Raw genomic sequence first — 22,081 nt, 5'->3', positions numbered from 1 at the left:
CTACTACTTAAAACTATTTACTTCACTGTGCCTCAGTTTCCTTCCTAGTAGAATGAAGATACAACAGCCTTCTCCTCATGGGGTTCTGTGAAGTTTCAATGGCAGCAAGCGCTGAGCAGGACGCCCAGCAGAGAATATGTAATCTTAAGTGGTAGTAACAGAGAGGGTGAATACGAGTTGAATATTTTATTGCCATTTCACAGAGGAGGAAACTGAGGCTTGGAGAGATTAATAACCTGCCCCAAGTCACACAGTGAGTGAGTGGTGGAGGCAAGCTTCGCACCAGGCCTGCAGCTCCAGGGCGGGGCTCTGATCTGCTTACTCCATGGAGGCGGACACATTTGGCTTCTGGCTTGTGTGTCAGACTCCTTTGAGTTTAGTCCGCCGGAGACAGGCTCTTGGGAAGCCACGGCCCCTGAGTTAGAGTGTGCAAAGCTAAGGATCCCACCCTTGGAACCACGCCTCTCAGCAGCCTCTTGGCCTCTCTCCATCTTACTGCTCCCATACAGGGATCCCCAAGACGGCTCAGCACGGGGAACTCAACCTGCATTGGCCACCTTGTCCCCTTTCCTTAGGATACTCAACGTGGAGGCATTTCCAGGGAACCTTTCTAAAAATGTCTAGACGGGGGAGTATCCTCCAAATATCTACCTGGGATAGATCAGATCTCTTCCCAAAGCCCAGAGTCTAGAAAAATCATGGGCCTTGGTATGAGACCTAGGTTCACGTCCCAGCTCCGTCCCATGCACCTGTGTGACCTTGGTACACCATGTAACCCCAGAGCCTCAGTTTCCTCATCGTCAATGGGGGCTAGTCATAGAACCAGACTCAGAACTGGATTAAATGAAAAGATGAATGTAAACACATTCTGGCATGCAGTGCTTAATAAGTGAGTTATTATTATTCCTTTTTCTCCCCATCCTGGCCGTGAACTCCTCCAGGACAGACACAGGTCTGGGGTCCTGCCTAGCAAAGGGACCTTCCCAGAGTTAATGCTTAGTAATTGTCTGCCAGTTGCTGCAGTGACTCCTAGCTCCCAGACTCTTCCCCACCCCCAACCCTGTCCATTCCCTTCAGAAGTCAGCAGTGCACGACCTCCTGATGGGACAGGTGGGAACCCTTATTCCTGTTCCTTTTATTTCCACCTGGAGGCACATCAGTGGCCAGAGTCTCCCACAGCAGCAGCAAGGACACGGGACAATTCTTCATTGCTCAGGTGCCTGGCGAGTTGTTTAGTACCCCCAATCCCTGTCTCACTACATGCCAATAGGAGCCCCCAGTCCTTGTGACCCAACGAAACTTCCTTCAATCCTCTCCTAAAATCCCCTAGGGGTCAGAGTTGCCTGGAGTGAAATCCAATGAGCTAGACTAGCTCTCAGACCTCTCTCCCTGCCCCGCCCCTCTATCCTTTTCTTGGGGAGCTGCAGAGAGTCTGCTGTGGTCTTCCCCACCGCCCCTGTCAAGAGAGTCCTAATAAGTTCTGCTCTTGTGCCAGTGATGAAGGATGTATCTGCTGAAATCAAGTAGGGAATTAACAAACCCACAGCACACAGACTGAAAGCCACTTCCGTGAGCTCCAGTTGCCTATCTTCTGTATCCATCTCTCAACCTGTCCTAAACTCACATGGGGACAAGCCTCAAGACCTCCGGGTACCCCCAAACACATTGTGAGTTCCCTGTGTTCAGTGTAGGCATTAGGGCACGCTCTCACCTCCCCCTCCTCCCAGCAGCCAAAGCAATCACACTTACCTTCCTCTGGCCATCGTTCCCCCTAACAGAAGGGATTTTCATGGCTCAAGGATTCATATTGTCACTTTTCTTATTTACAAAAAGCTATAAACACACACGTGATTCAGAGAGGCGGTGGATCCTCAGCAAGCCTCTCCCTCACCCTGGGCTTTGACCCCAGGCCTGGACCACAGCATCCACCCAGCAGGAAAGGGATCCAGCAAAGACTTTCCCTGTCTTTGCAACTTACAGACGTAAGAGAACTGAGTAGGAGGTGAACCCAGGGTGGGATGATATGGTAAAAAAGCAGGGATAGGAGGTAAGTGATGGAAAGGATATACAATTTTATAAATAACTAGACAAAGTCTGAGCATTTCTTTTGGGGGAGACGTGGGAAGAGAGTCTAGAGGTAGGAGCCTAAGTGGGAAGGGGAGAAATAGTGCTTGGGGAGATGATCATCCAGAGTGAGGGATGATCTCGAAGCCTGGAATGGCCCCATCCTTAAAACGAGTGGGGCGCCCTAGGTGGTGTCAGAGCAACCTGTTTGTTCTGACATGCTACGATCCTATAGGGTTCTAAGCCTGGGTGCTTTGGGACCAGAGCCCTGGGGACTGGAAGGGATTGGTGGGCACCCCAGAAAGGTGGTGAATGCCCAAACAGGCTATGTCTGATCCCCAGGCTGGTATTGGGGTTCTGTGGAGGTGAAGTAGTCCTCAAGGAAGGACTGCAGGTACTCGAAGGTGGGCCTCTCCTCTGGGTCCAGACGCCAGGTCTGCTCCATGACTTCGTACAGGGATGCTGGGCAGCCTGGGGGACATGGCATGTGGTAGCCATGCTCCACCTGTTCCAACACTTCCCGGTTATTCATGCCTGGAGGGAGAGGCTCTGTCAATCAGGGGGCCTAGCCCCTTCCAAAGAGGCAACCAGGAGAAAACTGTCCCCATGACAGCCCACCCTTCTCCACCTCCCCACCCCAGCAAACCTGGGTAGGGTACTCGGCCCTTGCTGATGAGTTCAGTGAGCAGGATCCCAAAGGACCACACATCTGACTTGATGGTGAATCTGCCGAAGAGAGCAGCCTCCGGGGCTGTCCACTTGATGGGGAACTTGGCCCCTGGAGAGATTGGGAGAGAAGGGGGAGTCATCGAGGAGGTCCCTGGAACAGCTGGATTAAGAGAATGGCATGTTGGGGTGCCTGGCTGGCTCCGTCAGAAGAGCTTGTGACTTTTGATCTTGGTGTTGTGAGTTCGAGCCCCATGTGGGCTGTAGAGATTACTGAAATAAATAAACTTTCAGAAACTCACGACCCTGAAATCAAGAGTTGCATGCTCTTCCAACCAAGCCAGCAAGGTGCCCCTGCCAGGCACTGTTTTAAAGTGATTTACAGGCATTAACTCATTTAACCTCACACACACACACACACACACACACAAAAATAAAAACCCTGCGAGGTAGATACTATTGTTATCCTCATTATACAGATTTCGAAAAGGAAGCACTGACTAGTTAAGTGACTTGCCCAGATCACATAGCTTTGAAGTGTTCAAATTCACTTCCAGATTCACTCCCAGACATTCTGGCTACAGAGTTCCCACTATTACACTCTACTGTCTTTCCCTTGAGAATTACGGTAGTGCCTGGCGTATACTAGGTGCTTGATAAATATCTCTGGACTTCCTTTTCTCTGAATATTTTCATTTTAGCTATGAGAAAAAACAGCTCACAGAGGTCAGGTGACTTGCCCAAGGCCACTTGGATAGTAAGCAGAGGAGTGGGGCAAACCTAGAGTTGCCTCTTCCACTCCATCAGGATGGGAGTATCCCAGATGTTCTGGGAGTGGAGGGAATGGTTCCTGAATATGTGGGGCCCTGTGACAGCCCCTTAGTGTGCCGGGGAGCTCTTGGAAGTTCAGATGAGACACGGCACCTTGCTGGGGGTTGTACTCATCATCCTCAATGAGACGGGCCAGCCCGAAGTCAGCGATCTTGCACACCAGCCGTTCCCCAACAAGGATGTTGGCTGCCCTCAGGTCGCGGTGGATATAGTTCATGCGTTCCATGTAGGCCATGCCCTCAGCCACCTGGGGGGTAGGGAGCAAGTTATGGAGAAATGGCAACAGAAACACCATGGCTTGTGTGAGAGATCACTTGAAAACCCCACTTTCCAGATAAGGAGACTGAGGCTCAGAGACGGGCAGTGTCCTGTCTCAGGTCGCACAGATGATCCAGTGGATGGGACTGTATGTACTTCTCGGGGTAGGGCAGGTGTTTGAGGGCACACGGATTTGTGAAGGTTAATAGGAGAGCAGTCTGAAATAAAGGTTGCTGTTCCAGTTTACCTGGGCTGCCATGTCCACCAACTGGGGCAGTGTCAAATCCTGGCCTTCCCGGTCCTTGAGGAACTCCAGCAAGCTACCTGAGGAAAGGAACTCAGAAATAGCAGCAAAACCATCCCCAGCTCCAGGCCCGCCTTCCCTTACTTGGCTCCGCCCCACCCAGTTCGCATCTCACAACTTGGCCCCGCCCCCTGCCCCCCGCCCTCTCACTTAGACCCGCCTCCACTAGGAGTCAGCCAGCTGCTTCAACCCCGCACAGATCTCGCTCAGGACTCGCTCCCACAGACACCTAGACCCTGCCTACAGCTCGTTTCTTCTCCTCCTCCGTCCCCCTAAACACGCCCCACTCAGACTGCGCCCCAGATCCTTCCTCATCACAGATTTGATCTTCATTCGTCCAAGCCCCACCCACCAGGGGAGACCCACCACCCCACGACCGAGGCTCCGCCCCCAGCCCCCCTTATCTAAACTTGGACCCGCCCCCACTCTCAGGACTCACTTGGTTTCACTCATCTCGGTCTCTTTCTCTGACTCTTATTCAAAGTCTCCGGTCCCATCACAGGTAGCCTCTCAGGTCCCTCTCCCCCCCCCCCCCACCTCCCGCCCCAGACAGGCTTCTGAACTTCGCCCCAAGTCCCGCCCCCCAGACTCCGCCTCCTCGCCCCGCCCCTCACCGTGGCACATGAATTCGGTCACGATGTAGATGGGTTCCTCCGACACCACGGCGTACAGCTGCACCAGCTTGTCGTGCCGCAGCATCTTCATGATCTGCGCCTCCGCCAGGAAGGCCTTCGGGGACATGGTTCCCGGCTTCAGGGTCTTCACCGCCACCTTCGTGCTGCCGTTCCACATGCCTGCCATGTGGTCGTGGCTCGTCAGCACCGCTCCCCGATGTCCCAAGCCCTCGCGCCGCCCCCGGGACCTCCGTACCCAGCCACACGTCCCCGAAGCAGCCGGTGCCCAGCCGGCGCTCGAGCGCGATGGAGCTGCGGCTGATCTCCCAAGCGTCCTTGGCCAGGCCTATTGTCTGCGGCTTCATGGTGGTGCAGGCCACTGTGAGCAGGTGGCATAGCCCGTCGTTCACCTCTGGGGAGCAGGGATGGGGGGTGTTGAAGGTCACAGGCAGGCCAGGACGCCCCACACATTCCTCATCCCATCCCGGTCACCGTCCCCCCTCCCCCGTCAGTGGAGAGAAACTAGGCCACAGGTGAGGTCACAGGCTGGGGCAGAAGGCCACCTGACCCACTGAGTAGGTGACCATGTTGGTGCCCAGGGAAGGAGGTGGCCCCAAGAGGGAGAGATGATCCCTGAAGGGTTTGGTTTCCTTCCTACAGGAGGTGGCCTCCAGTTGGGTGGGATTCTGACAGGTAGAAATGGAGTTGGGGATTCGAGACCGAGGTGTGGACATGAGGCCCTCACCCTTCCATGGACCTCACCTTTGTTGTAACTAACCAAAGCAGAAACCTGGGCATTGATTCCCAGCTTCCTCTCAACCCTAAAGCCTATCCTCCAAGTCAGGTCTTCTTAGCGTCCTGCTCAGCTAGACAGTAGGGGGCGCCCTTCGGCCGGGGACAGCCTCACACCTGTTTCCTTCGGAATCCTACCGAGCAGGATCCTGGGCTGGGAACCCAAACACTTGGGGCTCCAGTTCGGCCCCCAGCCACTACCGCTTTGGGGGCTCCCTTCCTTCTCTGGGCCTAATTCTCAGCGGGTTGGCTCGGGGACCCAAAGCACACACCAGCCCGGGAAGCCAGCCCTCACCAATGTAGTGCTGCACCAGCTCCTGCACGGAGTCGAACTGGGCGCGTGTGGTGATGTAGTAGCCACCCGTATCCAGCTTGCGGACTTTGTAATGCTTCACATGGTCACCTCTGGCCTGGTCCCAATCCCGGATGGACAGGGAATAGCCACCTGTGGGCAAGGGTCGCCTTCAAGTCGGTTTTCCTCCTTGCTCTCCATCTTGGAGGTTCAGAGGTCCCAGTAGGATGGCCACACCCCCTGGAACCCAGTCCCAGTCTATCTCTGCCCTCCACCCCAGTCCCGGTCTGGGCCCAGGCCCTCACCCAAGCCCCTCACCATTGCTCCTAGCCCCACCCTAACAACTGGACCTCCCAGTTGCCCCTTCCCAGGCCCCCACCTTTGGTAGTCTCACTCTCACGAATAAGAAAGGCCCCTCGGGGGTTCCCGGGGGAGAGCAGCTGCCTCTCTGCATCCTTCCTCCCCATCTTTCCAAAGTACCACCTGTTGGGAAGGGCCAGCAAGAGTCAGAGACACCCAGTTCAACCCCCAACTCAGCCTCAAGCGGAAAACCACCTCACTAGCCAAGATTCAATTTCCTCACTGTTTTAACGGGGCTCCTACACCTGCTTCGTACCCTGGTCATGAGAAGCACAGAGACGGGAAATGTGGAATGCAGGGCTCGAAGTAGGTGCCCAGTAAATGTTAGGCTCCTCCTCTTCGCTCTCTGGGTTTCTCTTCAACTAAAACTGCTAAGACCCCAGTCGCTAGTGACCTCCTCAGGGTGCTACCAGTTCCTTAACGCATCTCACAACTGCTCCCCTGTGGGCTCAGCGTTGCAGAGGAGGAACTTGAGGCTCAGAGAGGGGAAGTGACCTTCTTGCAGGACCGGTTGATGAGGTCTACCTGAAATTCTCTGCTGCCGAGTCTAGTTCTTTTCCCACCACCCAGGCAATCTCTCAGATCCTTCTTCCCACATCCACCCGCTACCCCCAAACCTTTTCCTCCTGTGACTTCCAAACAACAGTCTTTGCTGCTTCTTTGCCCCTGCTGCTGACTGCTCCTGCCTGGCTCTGACCGCTGCTTTTCCTCCACTCTCTGAAATCTGGATGTTCTTAGAAGGCTGAACAGGCAAGCATTCCTGTTCTGTCTTGGATATTCTTCCTGGGACTGAACTGTAGCCTTAAATCCACTGTGGAAGTACCCCAGGGGGGACTGAAGTGGTTCCACAAGTGTCATAGCAGACTCAGATGTCCTTTGATGACTAAATCGGCCAGTATGGGGCACCTGGGTGGATCAGTGGCTTAAGGTTAAGTGTCTGCCTTTCACTCAGGTCATGATTTGGAGGGTCCTGGAATAGAGCCACGTGTCCCATGTGTTGGGCTTCCTGCTCATTGAGGAGTCTGCTTCTCCCTCCCTCTCTGCCCCTCCTTCCCTCCAACAACCCCCCCATGCATGCATGTGTACACTCTTCCCCTCCCTGCTCTTCCTCGTCCTGCGTGTGCGCACATGTGCTCATGCTCTCTCTCTCTCAAATAAATAGATAAAAATCTTTAAAATAAATAAATAACCAGTCCACACCAAGGTACTAGGCACAGTTTGGGGAACAGGGAAGGCACTGGCAAGTGGCATGTCCAGGAGACGAGGAAGGATGGGGCAGGAAGAACTGCTGAAGGACTGTGTAAATGGGACACGCTCCCAAGTTTTTTTTCAAAGCCCTGACCCCACCCATAATACCCTTGATAGTAGTTACTTCCTTAATAATTAATTTAATAAGAGCAGTACTTATTTTCTGTCATGTGCTGCTTTAATACATGCTATATTCATGTAGTTCTTTTTTTGTTTTAGTTTGTGTGTTTATTTATTTATTTATTTGACAGAGAGAGAAGTACAAGCAGAGGGAGCAGCGGAGGGAGAAGGAGAAGCAGGCTCCCCTCTGAGCAGGAACCCACCAAGCGGGACTCGATCCCAGGACTCCGGGATCATGACCTGAGCCGAAGGTAGTTGCTTAACCGACTGAGCCACCCAGGCGCCCCAGTATTTATTTAGTTCTGACAACAACGTTGTGAGGAAGGTCCTATTATTAAGCCCCACTAGACAGATGAGGAAATGGAGATTACTAGTGGTTAAGCAACTTGCCCAAGGCCACATGCTCTTAAGCTGTGTTGCCAGAATAGGAAAGCAAGTTGTCTGCTGGAGGGCCTGCACTCTTAACCACAACACTGCTCTTAGGCATGACATTGCACTGAGTGCCTCTCAGGGCTTCGTGACACTGCCTCTAAGCTATGGGTGCAAGCATGAACCCCCAATACCTCCCACTTTCTGCATCATCACCCCTTCCCTCCCCCATGACTCCTACCACTTTCCCCAGATGAAGGCCTTTGGGCTCAGGACCCCAACCACTCCCCTCTGCTCAGGGACACCTCTCCCCTACCAACCAGTCTCTTCTCCACCCCCCACAGCCTTTCCATCCCACCAACCTCTACATATATCCCCATTTCTTCCTCCTCCACCCAAAACTTTTCTAAGCCCTAACTTGCCACCAGCATTCTGCTCTCTCTCTCTCACCTTCCCTTCATTTGAAAAAGCACTTCACACTTGGGTCTCCACTTCCTCACCTCCTACCCGCCCCCCCCTCCTCCGCCCCAGGCTCTGCTGTCTGGCCCCCACCCCCACTTCACACAGAGAGATCTCTCACCAAGGTCACCCCCATTGCCAAATCCAGTGGCAGCCTTTGACACTCCCTTTCGAGTTTTCTGCAACCTCTCCTCCACCCTCTTGGCTGTTCTGACTTGGCTTTGCCTGAGTTTTCAACAGCAACTTCTCCTTCAAGACAGCTTTCTCCAAAGCTGGGTCCTAGGGCCAATCTCTCTCTCGCCCTCCCTGCCATCCTTCACCCTCCCATGCGGCTCTGTCACCTCCGCTCTGAAGAATACCCAGGGGTTCCCTCTGCAAGAGCCACAGCAAACAAAGAGCCTTAGTGCCAACTAGGAAAAGATGCCCCTTCCTCTGGGCTAATTCAGCGGCCTAGCCTGGCCTGGGTCCAGCACCTCTCATATAAAGCACAGCTGATGGGCGTTTGGGTGGCTCAGTGGGTTAAAGCCTCTGCTTTCAACTCAGGTCATGATCCCAGGGTCCTGGGATTGAGCCCCACATCGGGTTCTCCACTCAGTGGGGAACCTGCTCCCCCCCGCCCCCCGCCTGCCTCTCTGCCTACTTGTGATCTCTCTCTGTCAAATAAATAAACAAAATCTTAAAACAAAAACAAAAACAAAGCACAGCCGAATCCTATTGCTGGCAGTCTTCCACCAGGGTGTTACTCTGCGAACCTTAACCCAACAAGTCCCCCCACCAGAACCCAGACACCTATACCTGCTCATACGTTCCCCACTTTAGCAAATGACACCATCACCCACTCAGTTCCTCAGGAAGACTTTGGGTCACCCTTGATTTCCTCCCACTCCCCAAACGCAATGGCAAATTAGTCACCAAGTTCTGGTGACTCCCACTCTGCAGTCTCTCCAATCTTTTCTTTTCCCATACATATATATATATATGTATGTGTGTGTGTGTGTGTGTGTGTGTGTATATATATGTGTGTGTGTGTATATATATATATACACACACACATGCACACAGATTTTAAAAAGGTTTTTATGAGCCCTGGTTTTCTCATCTGTAAAATGGGACAACAATAATATCAATATTGTAACTAGGAGAAAAAGTGTATATATATATGTGTGTGTGTGTGTATATATATATATATATATGTATGTATGTATATATACATATATATGTATATATATATGTATGTATATATATATACATATATATATGTATATATATATATACATACATATATATATATATACACACACATGCACACAGATTTAAAAAAGGTTTTTATGAGCCCTGGTTTTCTCATCTGTAAAATGGGACAACAATAATATCAATATTGTAACTAGGAGACTTAAGTGACTCAAGGTATGTAAAGTCCCTGTTGTCATATCTCAGGTTATAATGGTACACTATGAATGATAATTTCCTGTCTCATTAACAGAATTAATTCTTTTTACCCCCAAGATTTGATTGATTTATTCATTCGAGAGAGGGCAAGCAAGAGAGAGCACAAACAGGTGTGTGAGTGGGGGGAGGGGTAGAGGGAGAGAGACAAGCAGACTCCGCTCAGCTGTAGCCAGATGCAGGGCTCTGTCCCAGGAACCTGAGATCATGACCTGAGCCGAAATCAAGAGTCAGATGCTGGGACCCTGGGTGACTCAGTCCATTGGGTGTCTGACTCTTGGTTTCAGCTGGGATCACGGTCTCGGGGTCATGGGATCTGGCTCCGGGCTCAGTGGGAAGTCTGTTCTCTCACTCTCCCTCTCCTTCTGCCCCTCCTCCTGCTCGTACTCTCTTTCTCTCTCTCTAAAATAAATAAATGAATCTTTAAAAAAATAAATAAATAAAAGGGTGCCTGGGTGGCTCAGTTGGTTGAGAGACTGACTTTGGCTCAGGTCATGATCCTGGAGTCCCAGGATCAAGTCCCACATCGGGCTCCCTGCTCAGTGGGGAGTCTGCTGCTCCCCCGACCTTTCTCCTCTGATGCTTTCTCTCTCTCTCTCTGTCTCTCCCAAATAAATAAACAAAACCTTAAAAAAAAAAAAGAGTTGATGCTTAACCAACTGAGCCACCCAGATGCCCCTTTAACAGAGTTAATTCTAAGTAATATCCCCTTGTGTTTAGGGTTTTACAATTTTTTAAAGCTCGTATGCTGTTGTTATCACTGAGAGTCAATATGTATAATGCTTAGCAAGTGCTCCCAAACTATCTGGATTCAAATACCAACTCCACCGACTTACTAGGCATGTGAACTTGGGTAGGATATTTAATTTCTCTGTGCCTCATTTGCTTCATTCATAAAGCAGGATAATATTAGTTCCTCACTCTGCTAATACACAGAAAGCCCTTTGAATCGTGCCCGGAACATAGAACATGGTACACAAATATTATTTACTCTCATAAACGTCATTATTCTCTTCCCTTATTCTCACAATGACCTCACAGAAATATAGGTAAGAAGACAGGCTCAGGGGCACCTGGGTGGCTCAGTGGGTTAAAGCCTCTGCCTTTGGCTCAGGTCACAATCCCAGAGTCCTGGGATCAAGCCCTGCATCAGGCTCTCTGCTCAGCAGGGAGCCTGCTTCCCTTCTCTCTCTGGCTGCCTCTCTGCCTACCTGTGATCTCTGTCTGTCAAATAAATAAATAAAATCTTAAAAAAAAAAAAAGAAGAAGATAGGCTCAGAGTGGGTCTGTGACCCAGAGGTGTCTTTGGATGCCAGGTTCCCGTCCTGTCCATAGGGATAGCCACCTGCCACCCCCTACTCACTCTTCAGCCTGGATGGAATCCACAGGGGCCACGTAGTTGCTGGGAATATAGCCAGTTTGTCCGGAGCTGAGAGAACGAGCTTCCCACCAGTCACCCTCACTGCAGACATAGGACACAGGGCATCAGTGGCAGCCCAGCCCCCGGAGCACCCTGGAGCCTGGTAGGGGCATGCAAAGTCTCAAGTGGAGACTAGTCCTGCCAGCCCCTCACCTTGGACCCCCACCTCCCCTGGACTCTTGTCTGTTCTGCTCTCAGCCACTGAAGCTACCTCAGGAGACTTTTCCCTGCAGAAGCAACTTGTCTGGGGGACGTGTGGGCCTCCTGGCTTTCGTCTTTGGCTCCTTAGCTGGGCTGGGGTTTGGGTGGGCAGTGGACAGGTAACTCAGTCACTCCCCACTGAAATCCTCCCCTACCCCCAAGGACAATATATTTCCTTTTGGATAAAATCCAAATTCTTCAATATGGCTTAAAAAGCCCTGTAGAATCTGTTTCCCCTGTAGTTTCTGTAGTTTCTAATCTGTCCATTCTACACCTCATACTTTATGATCCACCAAGACCAAACCACTTGGTGGTTTCTAGAAGTTATCATTTATTCTCGTGTTCTCTCATTCTCTCTTCCTCTTTTCTCGCCTCTTCCTTCAACATCTATTCATTTTTCTAGTATCCCCTTAGAAATCACCTCCTCCAGAAAGCCTGCCTTGATCACTAGCCTCAAGACCATATTTAGTGTTCCTTCTGGGCCCATATGTCCTCATGCTCCCCCTACATAGTAGTGATTACTCAGAGTTGTTCTTGTCATGTATCTGTGTCCCCAGCTAGGCTGCTTTCTGAGGGACCAGGCAGGATTCCTCTCTGGGTCCTGCTCCCAGCCCCAGCCACATCCTGAGCCAGGTGGCCTGGTTACTTACGTGTTGTTCAGGATGTGGAACTTCTCACCCTTGGTGAAGGGGAGGTCATCCTCTGTCCGGGCCTCATAGTCATACAGGGCGACGAACAGGGTCACCCCAGTCCCTGCAGAGTCAGGGCTACTCAGCAGAGTAGGGCATGGGATGCAGGCTCCAAGGGGCCTGCACCCCCCAGAGTCCTGTTCCCCAACCATGCTCTGTGCCTCCCATGGCTGCAGCGCCTGGTCCCCAAAGGCCATAGGAGTCCAGTGGATTTCTGATTTGAGCTTCGCAGCTTGGCCTCCCATGGATTCAGGGCACATGCCTTCCAGCCCATCCCTCCCACCCTGGGGAGCTCCCGTCACCCATTCCTCCTCTTCTCCACCAAGACTCCCCTCTTGGGCCCTCTCTCAGATGGGAACAGAGCTGTCTTCCCCTCAGACTGGGATTTCTGAAGTAGGGCTGTATATTCTCCCTCAGACCGTGCTCTGAAAGCAGGGCAGTGTCTCCCACGTCATACTCGAGTGTCCTAACCATGCCTCCCTTTCCCCCAGGTTCCCCCAGGGGCCAGATAGGGCTTGCCTCCAGCCCACTAGACTCACCTGAGATGCCCCTGATGGTGCTCCCATCGAGAAAGGCGGGGCTGGTGGACTGAGTGGAGAAGTTGTAGTTGGGGATATGGGCAAAGGAGGACACAGTCTGGGCCTGAGTCGGGTCAGGGCCATAGCGGTCCGCGGCCCCATTGCCCCTGAAGTCACTTTCCAGGCCAACATCCTCCTTGAGCCCTGGCTCCAACTTCTTGCAGAACACACAGCCCATTCCAGGTGCCCTGCTATAGAATGGGATACGCCTCACTCTGGGGCCCCTGCCAGATAGGCCCCCTGCCCGTGTACACACGCATGCACATGTGCACACACACACTCACATGGGCGTGCAGTTTCCCCTCTGGGGTCCCAGCTGCTGTCGTAGGTTTGCAGACGGACCGTATACCCTTAGTGCTCTGGTTTTCTGCTTTGCGCTACTGCCGTATTTATCGATCGATTTTTGCCTCCTCTTGCTTCAGTACATCGTGTTTTTGTGACTTCTTCAGAGTGCTTGACTATGCTTGTCTCTTTGTGTGTCTCTAAGTATTTGTGAGTTCCCCGTGGATGTGTCTATGCGTGTGCAGTCTCTTGTGAATGTTTGTGTGTCTATGTGAGTATATGGGTGTGGGTGCGTGTCTCTGGGCATGTGATGGCTCTGTGTGTGTTCATGTCTTCTGAGTGTGTACGTGCATACGCTGTTTCTGTGCAAGCGCATATGTGTGTTCCTCTGTATGCGTGTGTGTCTCAGGTGGTCTGTGTGAGTAGGTGCCTCTGTGTCCATGTGTATGAAAACGTGCATAGCCCTGTGTGGGAGTATATGTGCCTGTGTGTGTGTGTGTGTGTGTGTGTGTATGTGTATGCAGGTCTGTGTATGGGAGTATGTGTGAATGTCTCTGTGATGTGTGTGTCCGGATCTCGAGACAGGTTTGTGTGTGAGTGTGTGTGAAGTTCTGTGTGTCTGCACCTGGAGATTCCCTGCAGAGGGGGATCAAGGCCATTTCCTGTTGTGGGTCCAGCCTCTGGCCTCTCAAGCTGCCTCTTTGTGGCTCCCCCATCTGTTACCTAGCAACAGGGCTCTTGGAGGAGGAGGGGGCTGGGATGAGTTGTGGGGCTCAGGAAGGCCACCCCACCCCTTTTCCTGACCCTTTTTCCAAAGCCCTCATCTCTCCCCTCCCCGCTCACCCTCAGGCCCCTACTGCTGGGTCAGCGGGGCTGCGGCATGGTCCTCGGGAGGGGCCAGAGACCTGAGGGCGAGAGAGAAGGACATGGAAGGGGAAGGCTCTGCCAAGGTTCCTGCAAAACAGCTGCCAGCTTCTGCCCTCTTCAGGAAGCCAGGCCTGGGCTCTGTCCCAGCATGACTTCTGCCTCCGCTTTCCTTCCCACCGCCCCTGGCGAACTTACACATCCACCCTCACACGTGACACACCACCCACACCAACCCTCTCACACTCATAGCCACCTGACACACCACCTCACCAACACGCACACACACCAGCACAGTCACACACCAACACCCACAGTGGGCACTTGAGTGAGTGTGCTCACCAACAACACCAACACACTAACACAATTGAACTCTCATGCAAAGCCGAGCTCTGACGCACGAATACACACGCGCACACATGTGCAGGCACACAGGCTACCTCTCAGGGTGACAGACGCCTCCTCAGATACTTAACTGTTTGTGTCAGACCCACCGCTTTCGTTGGATTTCTATCACACCGCGCTCGGCTCCCTCCCAGCACCACCCCCCCCCACCCCCCCCACCCCCCCCCCCACCCCCCGTCGGTCACTGCAGACTGCCTCTGCTCCCGCCCTGGGCTCCGTGATACCCAATGGTCCCAGGGTCACACCTGGTGGCAAGGTGAAGGTGGACACCTACCTCCACAGCTCGCTCCTATCCCCACATCAGGGAAAGGCCCAGGTCAGAAGCCAGAGCCACCAGGATTCCTTGGGGAGCCCCCCTACATGAGCCGAGACTGTCCCAAAAGCTACGTCCTCTGAGCCACAGGACAGGCAGGTCATTGAGCAAGGGCTCCCCACGCCCCACCAGAAACTCTGCCATTGCAACACTCAGAGAGGAACTGCCGGGGAGAGGGTTTCTTAAGATGTGAGAGGAATGGAGAGTAGTAGGGCGGGGCCAACCCAGTGAACCCTGATTTCCCCCAGAGGGGCTGAGGACCCTTGTGACAAGTGCCCCGTCCTTGCCTTTCCTGACCTCCAAGTCCAGTTCCCTTATGGACATCCTCCTCCCCTTCTCTCTGTGTCCTGCTCCTCCTACAGCGTACGCTCGCTCACCTCTTCCAGGAAGCCTTCCTAGCTCTACCGGATCCAGCCGCCTCGCCAATGGCTCTGTCACATCGGTGTCCTAACCTCTCCTCTCGACCCGCCAACCCCTTTCACTCTTCACTGTAACTGTTCTCCGGTGTGTGTAGGGGAGTGACACCCATCTGGCGAACTGCGAGGCGGGCTGTGGTGAGAACTAAAATAGCCTGTGTTCACTAAGCCATTGCTGAGATCTTCACCTCAGGACCCCTCCCCTGGGGTGCAGCCACCGTGTCTGAGAGGCCCCAGGACACTGAGGGCTGGTCAGGGCCAGAGAGAGGATATAAGTGGAGATGGGGGCATCCAGGGCCCAGGGAAGGAAGGGATTTCAGGCGCCAAGGGGACAGATGGAGGTAAGAAGAAAACAAAGGTTACAGGGTGAGAATGAGGTCTTCTCACAGGAAGACACCGACCCATCGCAAATGGCTCCCTGGGCTTACACCCAGATCCACACAGCCCTCCTGACACGTTCTTGGACGCACCTCACAGAGACTCTGAGCTCCTTTACACATGGACATCTTCGAGGATAGCCACATCCCCCTCACAGACACCCCTGGCCCTCACCCACCCACACGCATAGGTGCACATACACACGCCACACACGCCTCTCCGCGAGAACAGCACAGACAGGATTTATAGCTCTCACGAGGGGCTGACCACAGCACTAAACACTTGACATACGTTATTGCATTTTATTCTCATAACGACGCTCTGACGTATGACTATTATTGATAAGGCAACTGAGGCACGGCGAGCTTGAGAGCCCAGCCTGAGGTCGCACACATGATGAATCCTGACATTTGGCTCCAGAACGTGAGCCACTTCTCTCCATCGCCTGGTCACAGAAACGGATAATGACAGCCATTCCTGCCAGCATGCACAGAGGCACAGAACCCCCAGAGGGACACACAGAGATATACAGAGTCCTCTCCTAAGTCATAGACCCATACAGAGCACCTCCCTAAAAGAGACAAGGATTTGTACAACCTCTTGGGTCCCCACATAGATACAAGGTTGCCACTTCCAAAAACACCCAGATAAATATCACCACATTTTTTATTTTTTTAATTCTTTTTTTTTAAAGTAGGCTGTAGGCTCAATGTGGGGCTCGAACTCACAACCCAGAGATCAAGAGTCACATGCCCAGGCGCCTGGGTGACTCAGTAGGTTAAGCCTCTGCCTTCAGCTCAGGTCATGATCTCAGGGTCCTGGGATCAAGTCCCATATTGGGCTCTCTGCTCCTCTGGGAGCCTGCTTCCTCCTTTCTCTCTCTCTCTGCCTGCCTCTCTGCCTACTTCTGATCTCTCTGTCAAATAAATAAATAAAAATCTGTTTAAAAAAAAAAAGAGTCACATGCTCCACTGACTGAGCCAGTCAGGCGCCCCCCCCCCATTTTTAAGTCAGCCTAATGGGAGTCCCAGATGCTGCATGCCTGGAATGGGTTTGGGGTGTGAGGGGGCTGTTTACAAACTGTGAGCCTCTGAGAAGGAGGTAGAGGTCTCTGTGGGCTGAGGTAGAGCCCTGAAAGGGTGGACAGTGTGAGGAACAGGCAGTGGGGACCAGCTCTCCGGACATGGTACTCCTCGGCCTGCTGGAGACTGAAGTCCAGGGCTAGGCATGGCTCTCTGAGCACCGGTATACTGACAGGATTGGGGGGTGTGGGGTGAGGGAGTGGGGCACAGGGTCTGGCATCCTCATGGTCCAAGGCATTGGTGCGGGGGGGAGGGGCACACTGGATGTGACCACACTCACCCGGCTTTGTCAGAGCAAAGAAAGAGATGGGAGAGACGGAGAAAGAGAAGACAGAGACAGAGAGACGGAGACTGAGAAATACAGAGAGAAAAGAAAAACACAGTGTGGTGTGCTGGCATGCTGACTCTCAAAGGAAAAAAAAGGCCCTGGCTTATAGCATTTGCTGATTTCCGTTGTATAAATATTCCCACCATGGCTGATTTCAAGTAACCGAAGGGACTTCTTGAGCACGGGGCTGGGGAGAGGTTCATACAGTCAGCTCCCCAGAGCCCGGGCTCGCAGCCTCCAGGAGCTCACTGCCAGGAAGGAATAAAAAGAAAGAGACAAACAGAGACAGAAATGAGAAATAGAGAGACACAGACCAAAAAAGAGAAAGGTAGAAATTACAAGAAACTCGGGGAACCGAAGAGTCAAAGGCAGAGGAGAGAAGGCAGAAGAAGCAGGTTGGGTTCTCTGTGCTCGGGCATCAGCAGACAGATAGCCCCCAGGGCTCTCCCTCCTCACCCACCTCGGATCCTAAGCGGTGCCACCAACTCTGCCGAGAGTCATTTGACTTCCTAGAAGTCTGGGTGGCAATAACTCTTGGTCTAAAAATTTCTAATTTATTAAATACTTACCCAGTGCCTGGCATTGTGCCAAGCAATTCCCACACATGATCTCATTAATAACCCTAGGAAGGAGCTTTCATAACTACCCTTCTTTTACAGATAAGCAAACTGAGTCGCAGAGATGTTAAGCAACTTCCCCAAGATCACACAGCAAGTAAGGGGAGGCAAAAATGCAACACCAAGCCATTCCAAGCACAGTTCTGTTTTGTAGCCCTAGTAGAAGCAATAATGTGTGTCCCTTCAAGGCAAAAATGCAACGCCAAGCCATTCTAAGCACAGTTCTTTTTTTTTTTTTTTCTAAGCACAATTCTATTTTGTAGCCCTAGTAGAAGCAATAATGTGTGTCCCTTCAAGGGCACCTACAATGTGCCAGGCCCTATGCTACCTGCTCTCAGTCCTCACTGCAGCCCAGAGAGGCGAAGCCATGAGCATTCTGGTCACTGTAGGGACTTGGGTCTGTTTATGCCTCTTAAACACCTGGTTGATAGGAGTTAGTTGCCAGAGCCTCACTGTGTCAAAATCAGGTTGCAGGTATTTGAGCTGAGGTCCACCCCGGGACCAGGATGCTCCTGCCTTGAACATCGCCATCTGTGTGGCCCTATTCTTTTATTTATTTATTTTTTTAACCCACTGAGTCACCCAGGCGCCCATTTTTTTTTTTTTTAAGTAAGCTCTCTGCCCCACGTAGGACTTGAATTCATGACTCCTGGATCAAAGAGTCACATGCTCTACTGACTGAGCCAGCCTGGCGTCCCTGTTCTTTATATTACATTATTAGCCTGGATGAAGGCCATCAGCTCTCCAAGCCTCAGTTTTTGCATCTGTACCTTCTGTTGTGGGGAAGGCTTGAAGAGATGTGCCTCTTGCCCCGTGTGCAGTGGCCAAGTGAGGCTGAAAACCATAAGCAGCAAAGCTAGAATGCCCCCCACGGACCATTTATCAGTTCGCCTCCCTCTGGTGTGTAGAGGGGAAAGTGACTTGCTCAAAGTCAGACAGCCCCACAGGGGATTCAAAGCCAGGCCCATTAATTCAGGTCCAGAGTTCAGTTCACACCGTGGTTGTGTTCTTCAGAGCCTGCGCAGGAGGTCACGCTGTCCCTGACGAGTTTACGTCATATTTCCAGCCCATGGCCAAGGGAATGTACCTCCCCTGCCATACGGCAGCTGGCCACTTGGCAGGGAGCCTGCTTCAGGCCTAGCCCTGCTCCAGAACATAGGAGCCCCAGGCCCACCCACCCTTTCTTGAGGTCCCCGCTTCCCGAAGCCACATCAGGGCTTTAATGTAGACACAGGACGTCCTGTTCCCCCCTAACCCCTGCCAAGTATCTGTGGGACCTGGAGACAGATTTAAGCTTAATTCTCCATGGCCTGACAACTAGTCTGAGACATTGGGGAAGTCGGTTCACCTCTCTGAGCTGTAGTTTCTTCGCCTAGCAAATAGGAATATAAATCTCCACCTCATGGGGCTGCTTCTGAGCATTAAATATGAAAGCACCAGGCGCACAGCTGGTGCTCAGCGAACTTTCACTTCCGCTCCTTTCCCTTGAGGAAGGCCCCTCCAAGGCCCAGTGAGGGGGAGCGGCAGGGTGGAGGGGGGGGGCGGAAGAAAAAGAAGTTCCCAGGGTGAGGTGGGAGGGCTGAGCTGGTTCATTCGCCTGGGGGATTTCAAGAAAGAGGGAACTGGGACTTTGGGGAGCAGCAGGAAACCACCATCCTGCAAGAGTTCCGGCTACTCTTCAGGGCTCCGGGGTGGCCAAGGGCAGGGCACAAGTCTCAGCCCGGCTGTGCCCCATCCCCTCTGTGAGGCTTCCATCGCTCACCCACAGAGGCCCTCCGCCCCTCCCTGAACTCCAGTGTCTCTTACTAACCCAGCAACCCTTTCATGGAGGCCTCACCTCTCATTGAGCCTCTAACCATCTCATGCCATTCTCTCTGGAGGCCTTACAACACCTCACCCCAAACACCCAAGGCCTAAGAAGACATACCCCAGTCTGACTCTACCACTTGGTGGGCCCGGTGTGGTGGGGGCATGTGAGGGAGGGACCCTAGCTCTATCCCCCACGTGATCCCAAAGGTGTCAGCTGAATTTTCTCCACTTGTGGTCTGCTTGGTGCACAAAGGGACCTGGTTTCTCCTTCCCCTGCTCTGGGGTCCCCCTACCCAGCCTTGCAAGGTCTAGCCACTTCCTTTGGCCACAGTAGCTCCAGGTGGCTAGAGAACACCCAAACACCCACACATACTCTCACAGGCTTGTGCTCATTCACTCAAAACCCAAACCATACTCACACTCTGACAGCTCACTCACAGTTTCAGGCCGACTGGGTTCATGCTGCCCATGAACTCCACACCTCCCACAATTCATCAGTTGCTCAGTCCCCTATCCACAAGTCTAGCAGGGATGAGGAGGGAACACAGACCTCAGCTCTGGCTACTTCTTTCATCACAGCAGGAACAAGATGCTCTGGATTCCGAATCCCTGCTTCTGGCCCAGTCAGTCCTTGACTGCTGAACCTCGCTCTTCCTATCCGTGAAGTGAGAACAGAGCCCTGCTCTCCCATTACACACACTACAGATGCAAGGATATCAAAATACTCAGGGATCACTGGGGCTGGTACCATAAGGTTTGGGGACAGACCTCAAACCTGCTGACTTCCCCAGTATGGGACTTCAACAGATCCACAAACATTTATTTACTAGATGTCACTTGTGTGCTGGTCCTGGAGGCCCTGACAGGCTTTCTGTACCCCCTCCATGCTTTCGAGAAAGCGAAGGAAAGCATCCTGCCTAGGTCAGGAATAACTCTTAACCCCTCCAGGACACTCTGCAAAAATCGCTTTCTAAAGCACCTGATTCTGGGGATTCAGGAAGGGGGCGGGGGATGGGGCCCGAGTAGGAACAAAGGTGGTTTTCCTCCATAATACAAATGAGGAAAATGAGGCCCAGAGAAGCCCCGTAACTTGTCTAAAGTCACACAGCAATCAAGGGCCCAGCCTGGCTAAGCCCCTGCGACTGCAGATCCTCGCCCCAGGATGCCTGAACACTGAGCGTCACTGCCTTACTCCTCTGCCCAGAAACCTGCCCCTGACTGAGGATCCAAAAAGGGGGCGGAGGGGTACCAAGGGGGCTGCGTAGGCAACGCGCCCAACAGCAGTGAAGCGGTGCTCTGTCTCTCCACCCTCTGGTTGCTACGGAGACAGCCTCTCCGGGCAACCGCGGTCAAAAGCAGGATTTCCGTCGGGGCTGCCAGCAATTCCCGGATCCCATGGGGAACGTGGACTGAGACCGCCCCTGGAGGCGGGAAGGGGGCACCCAGAGAGGCCCATCCCTGCTGAGGGCGGGGACTTCCCCAGGAAGCCGAGACCCACGCCTCTAGCGCCTTGGAGGAGTCCCCTCGCCATCCGGGACCCGCCCACCAGTGTGGGCGCTGGAGGGTGTGGGGGGCTGCAGTTTTGGCAGCCTCCGCGCCACACCGGGCTACGGGCTTCACCCTCGACGTCTGCTGATTTGGGATAGGGGGACTTCTCAGACTCCCAGAATGGTGCCCCACATTCTGCATCCTCCAGAAATGGTTCTCCTTGACCTCCTCCAGCAAACTCCCTCACCTGGTCTTCCCAGCAACCCTCCCCCGCACACACACACCTAGTTCCCCTCTTCCAGAACGCTCAGCTTCTCCCCGGAGCCTCACTTTCAAAGTTCCCTCAATTTATTCCCCAACCCCCTTGGGAGGGTCTCCTTAGTCCCTCTCCCCTGACTCAGCCCCTTTCCCAAATTCTATTAATTTCACTCTACAGGTTCCCTCCGTTTTCCCTACCAGACCTTTTTAGGGGGTCCCTTTAATCTGCTTTCCTCATATTCCTTCAGCCCCCCTCCCCAGATTTTATCCGTCTCCTTCTCCAGGTTTCCTCAGTTTCCCTCCTGAGGTCCTTTTCGCGGGTGAGGTCCCTCCTCCTCCAGTTCAGCCTTCCTCCCCGCCTCCCCTCCGCCGCCGTCCCACCGGGGCGCCCGCGGGCAGGAGGCGGAGCACCGCGCGGCCCGTCCAGCCCCACCTGACCGCCGCCTACCTGGTCCCCGGGGAGGCCACCTCCGACGGACCCCACGCGAGCCGGCCGGGTTCCCAGCAGCTGCGAGTGTAGACGTTGTGGGGGACGGGGTGGAGGTGGGGGTAACTGGGGAGCTGCCGGCCTCTGACCGCCGCCCGCTCTGGGCTGGGAGGAGGAAGCCGCCTCGGACTTCTCTTATTGAAGCCCTGCGGCGGCGGCGGCGGCGGTGTCGGCGGCGGGGAGGACTCGCAGTCACGCCCCAGCCCCAAGCCGGCTGCCCCAGGCGGGAGGGGCCCTCAGATCCCAGGCCCGCCCGCCCCCACTGCCAGCCTTCCCCCGGGTGATGGGGGGAGGGGGGTTGGGCACTCCCAGCCCTCTCCCTGCACCCCAGCTCCTCTCCGCCGACCAAAGCCCCCAGCACAGCCTTTCTAAAGGCCCCCTCCAAAGGGGCAGGTTCCTCAGCCCCAGAAGCACCTGCTGTTTGAGACTGATTGGATTTCAGATTAAGAAGGAACTTTTCTCTATCACTGAAGCCCCCCCCCACCCCGCCCTTTTCGCAGCTTGGAAAACTGAGGACTAGATGCGGGCAGGCCTTACCCAAGTTCTCCAGCCCCTTGACTTCGATCGCTGTCGCCAGAGCCACTGCGGATCGGATCAACTTGCCTCGCCTCCCTCAGGAGCAGGACAAGAGGGGGCACAGGAC

At 53.5% G+C, this 22,081-nt stretch overlaps 1 protein-coding gene across 7 annotated transcripts; it reads right to left on the bottom strand.

Annotated features, from left to right (window-relative positions):
* Positions 1-191: 191 nt before the first annotated feature.
* Positions 192-22,071, bottom strand: FGR (FGR proto-oncogene, Src family tyrosine kinase). Of its 7 annotated transcripts, none has more exons than XM_046026634.1 (13): positions 21,976-22,071; positions 13,837-13,898; positions 12,673-12,902; positions 12,095-12,197; positions 11,187-11,285; positions 6,201-6,304; positions 5,825-5,974; positions 4,994-5,149; positions 4,738-4,917; positions 4,067-4,143; positions 3,655-3,808; positions 2,711-2,842; positions 192-2,598 (listed from the first exon to the last, which is right to left on the bottom strand). In XM_046026634.1, the coding sequence occupies exons 3-13, from the start codon at positions 12,887-12,889 to the stop codon at positions 2,390-2,392; spliced, it is 1,581 nt and encodes a 526-aa protein (XP_045882590.1). In that variant the 5' UTR covers positions 12,890-12,902; positions 13,837-13,898; positions 21,976-22,071; the 3' UTR covers positions 192-2,389. The 7 variants fall into 7 exon arrangements, with proteins under 7 accessions (XP_045882590.1, XP_045882599.1, XP_045882573.1 ...); XM_046026643.1 differs by lacking the exon at positions 21,976-22,071 and adding an exon at positions 21,400-21,719 and having other exon boundaries at positions 12,673-12,899; XM_046026617.1 differs by lacking the exon at positions 21,976-22,071 and adding an exon at positions 21,400-21,715.
* Positions 22,072-22,081: the final 10 nt, after the last annotated feature.

This window comes from Meles meles, chromosome 1 (genome assembly GCF_922984935.1).
Source record: "Meles meles chromosome 1, mMelMel3.1 paternal haplotype, whole genome shotgun sequence".
Classification (NCBI taxonomy): Eukaryota; Metazoa; Chordata; class Mammalia; order Carnivora; family Mustelidae; genus Meles; species Meles meles.
This window is presented reverse-complemented; position numbering and strand designations above follow the sequence as displayed.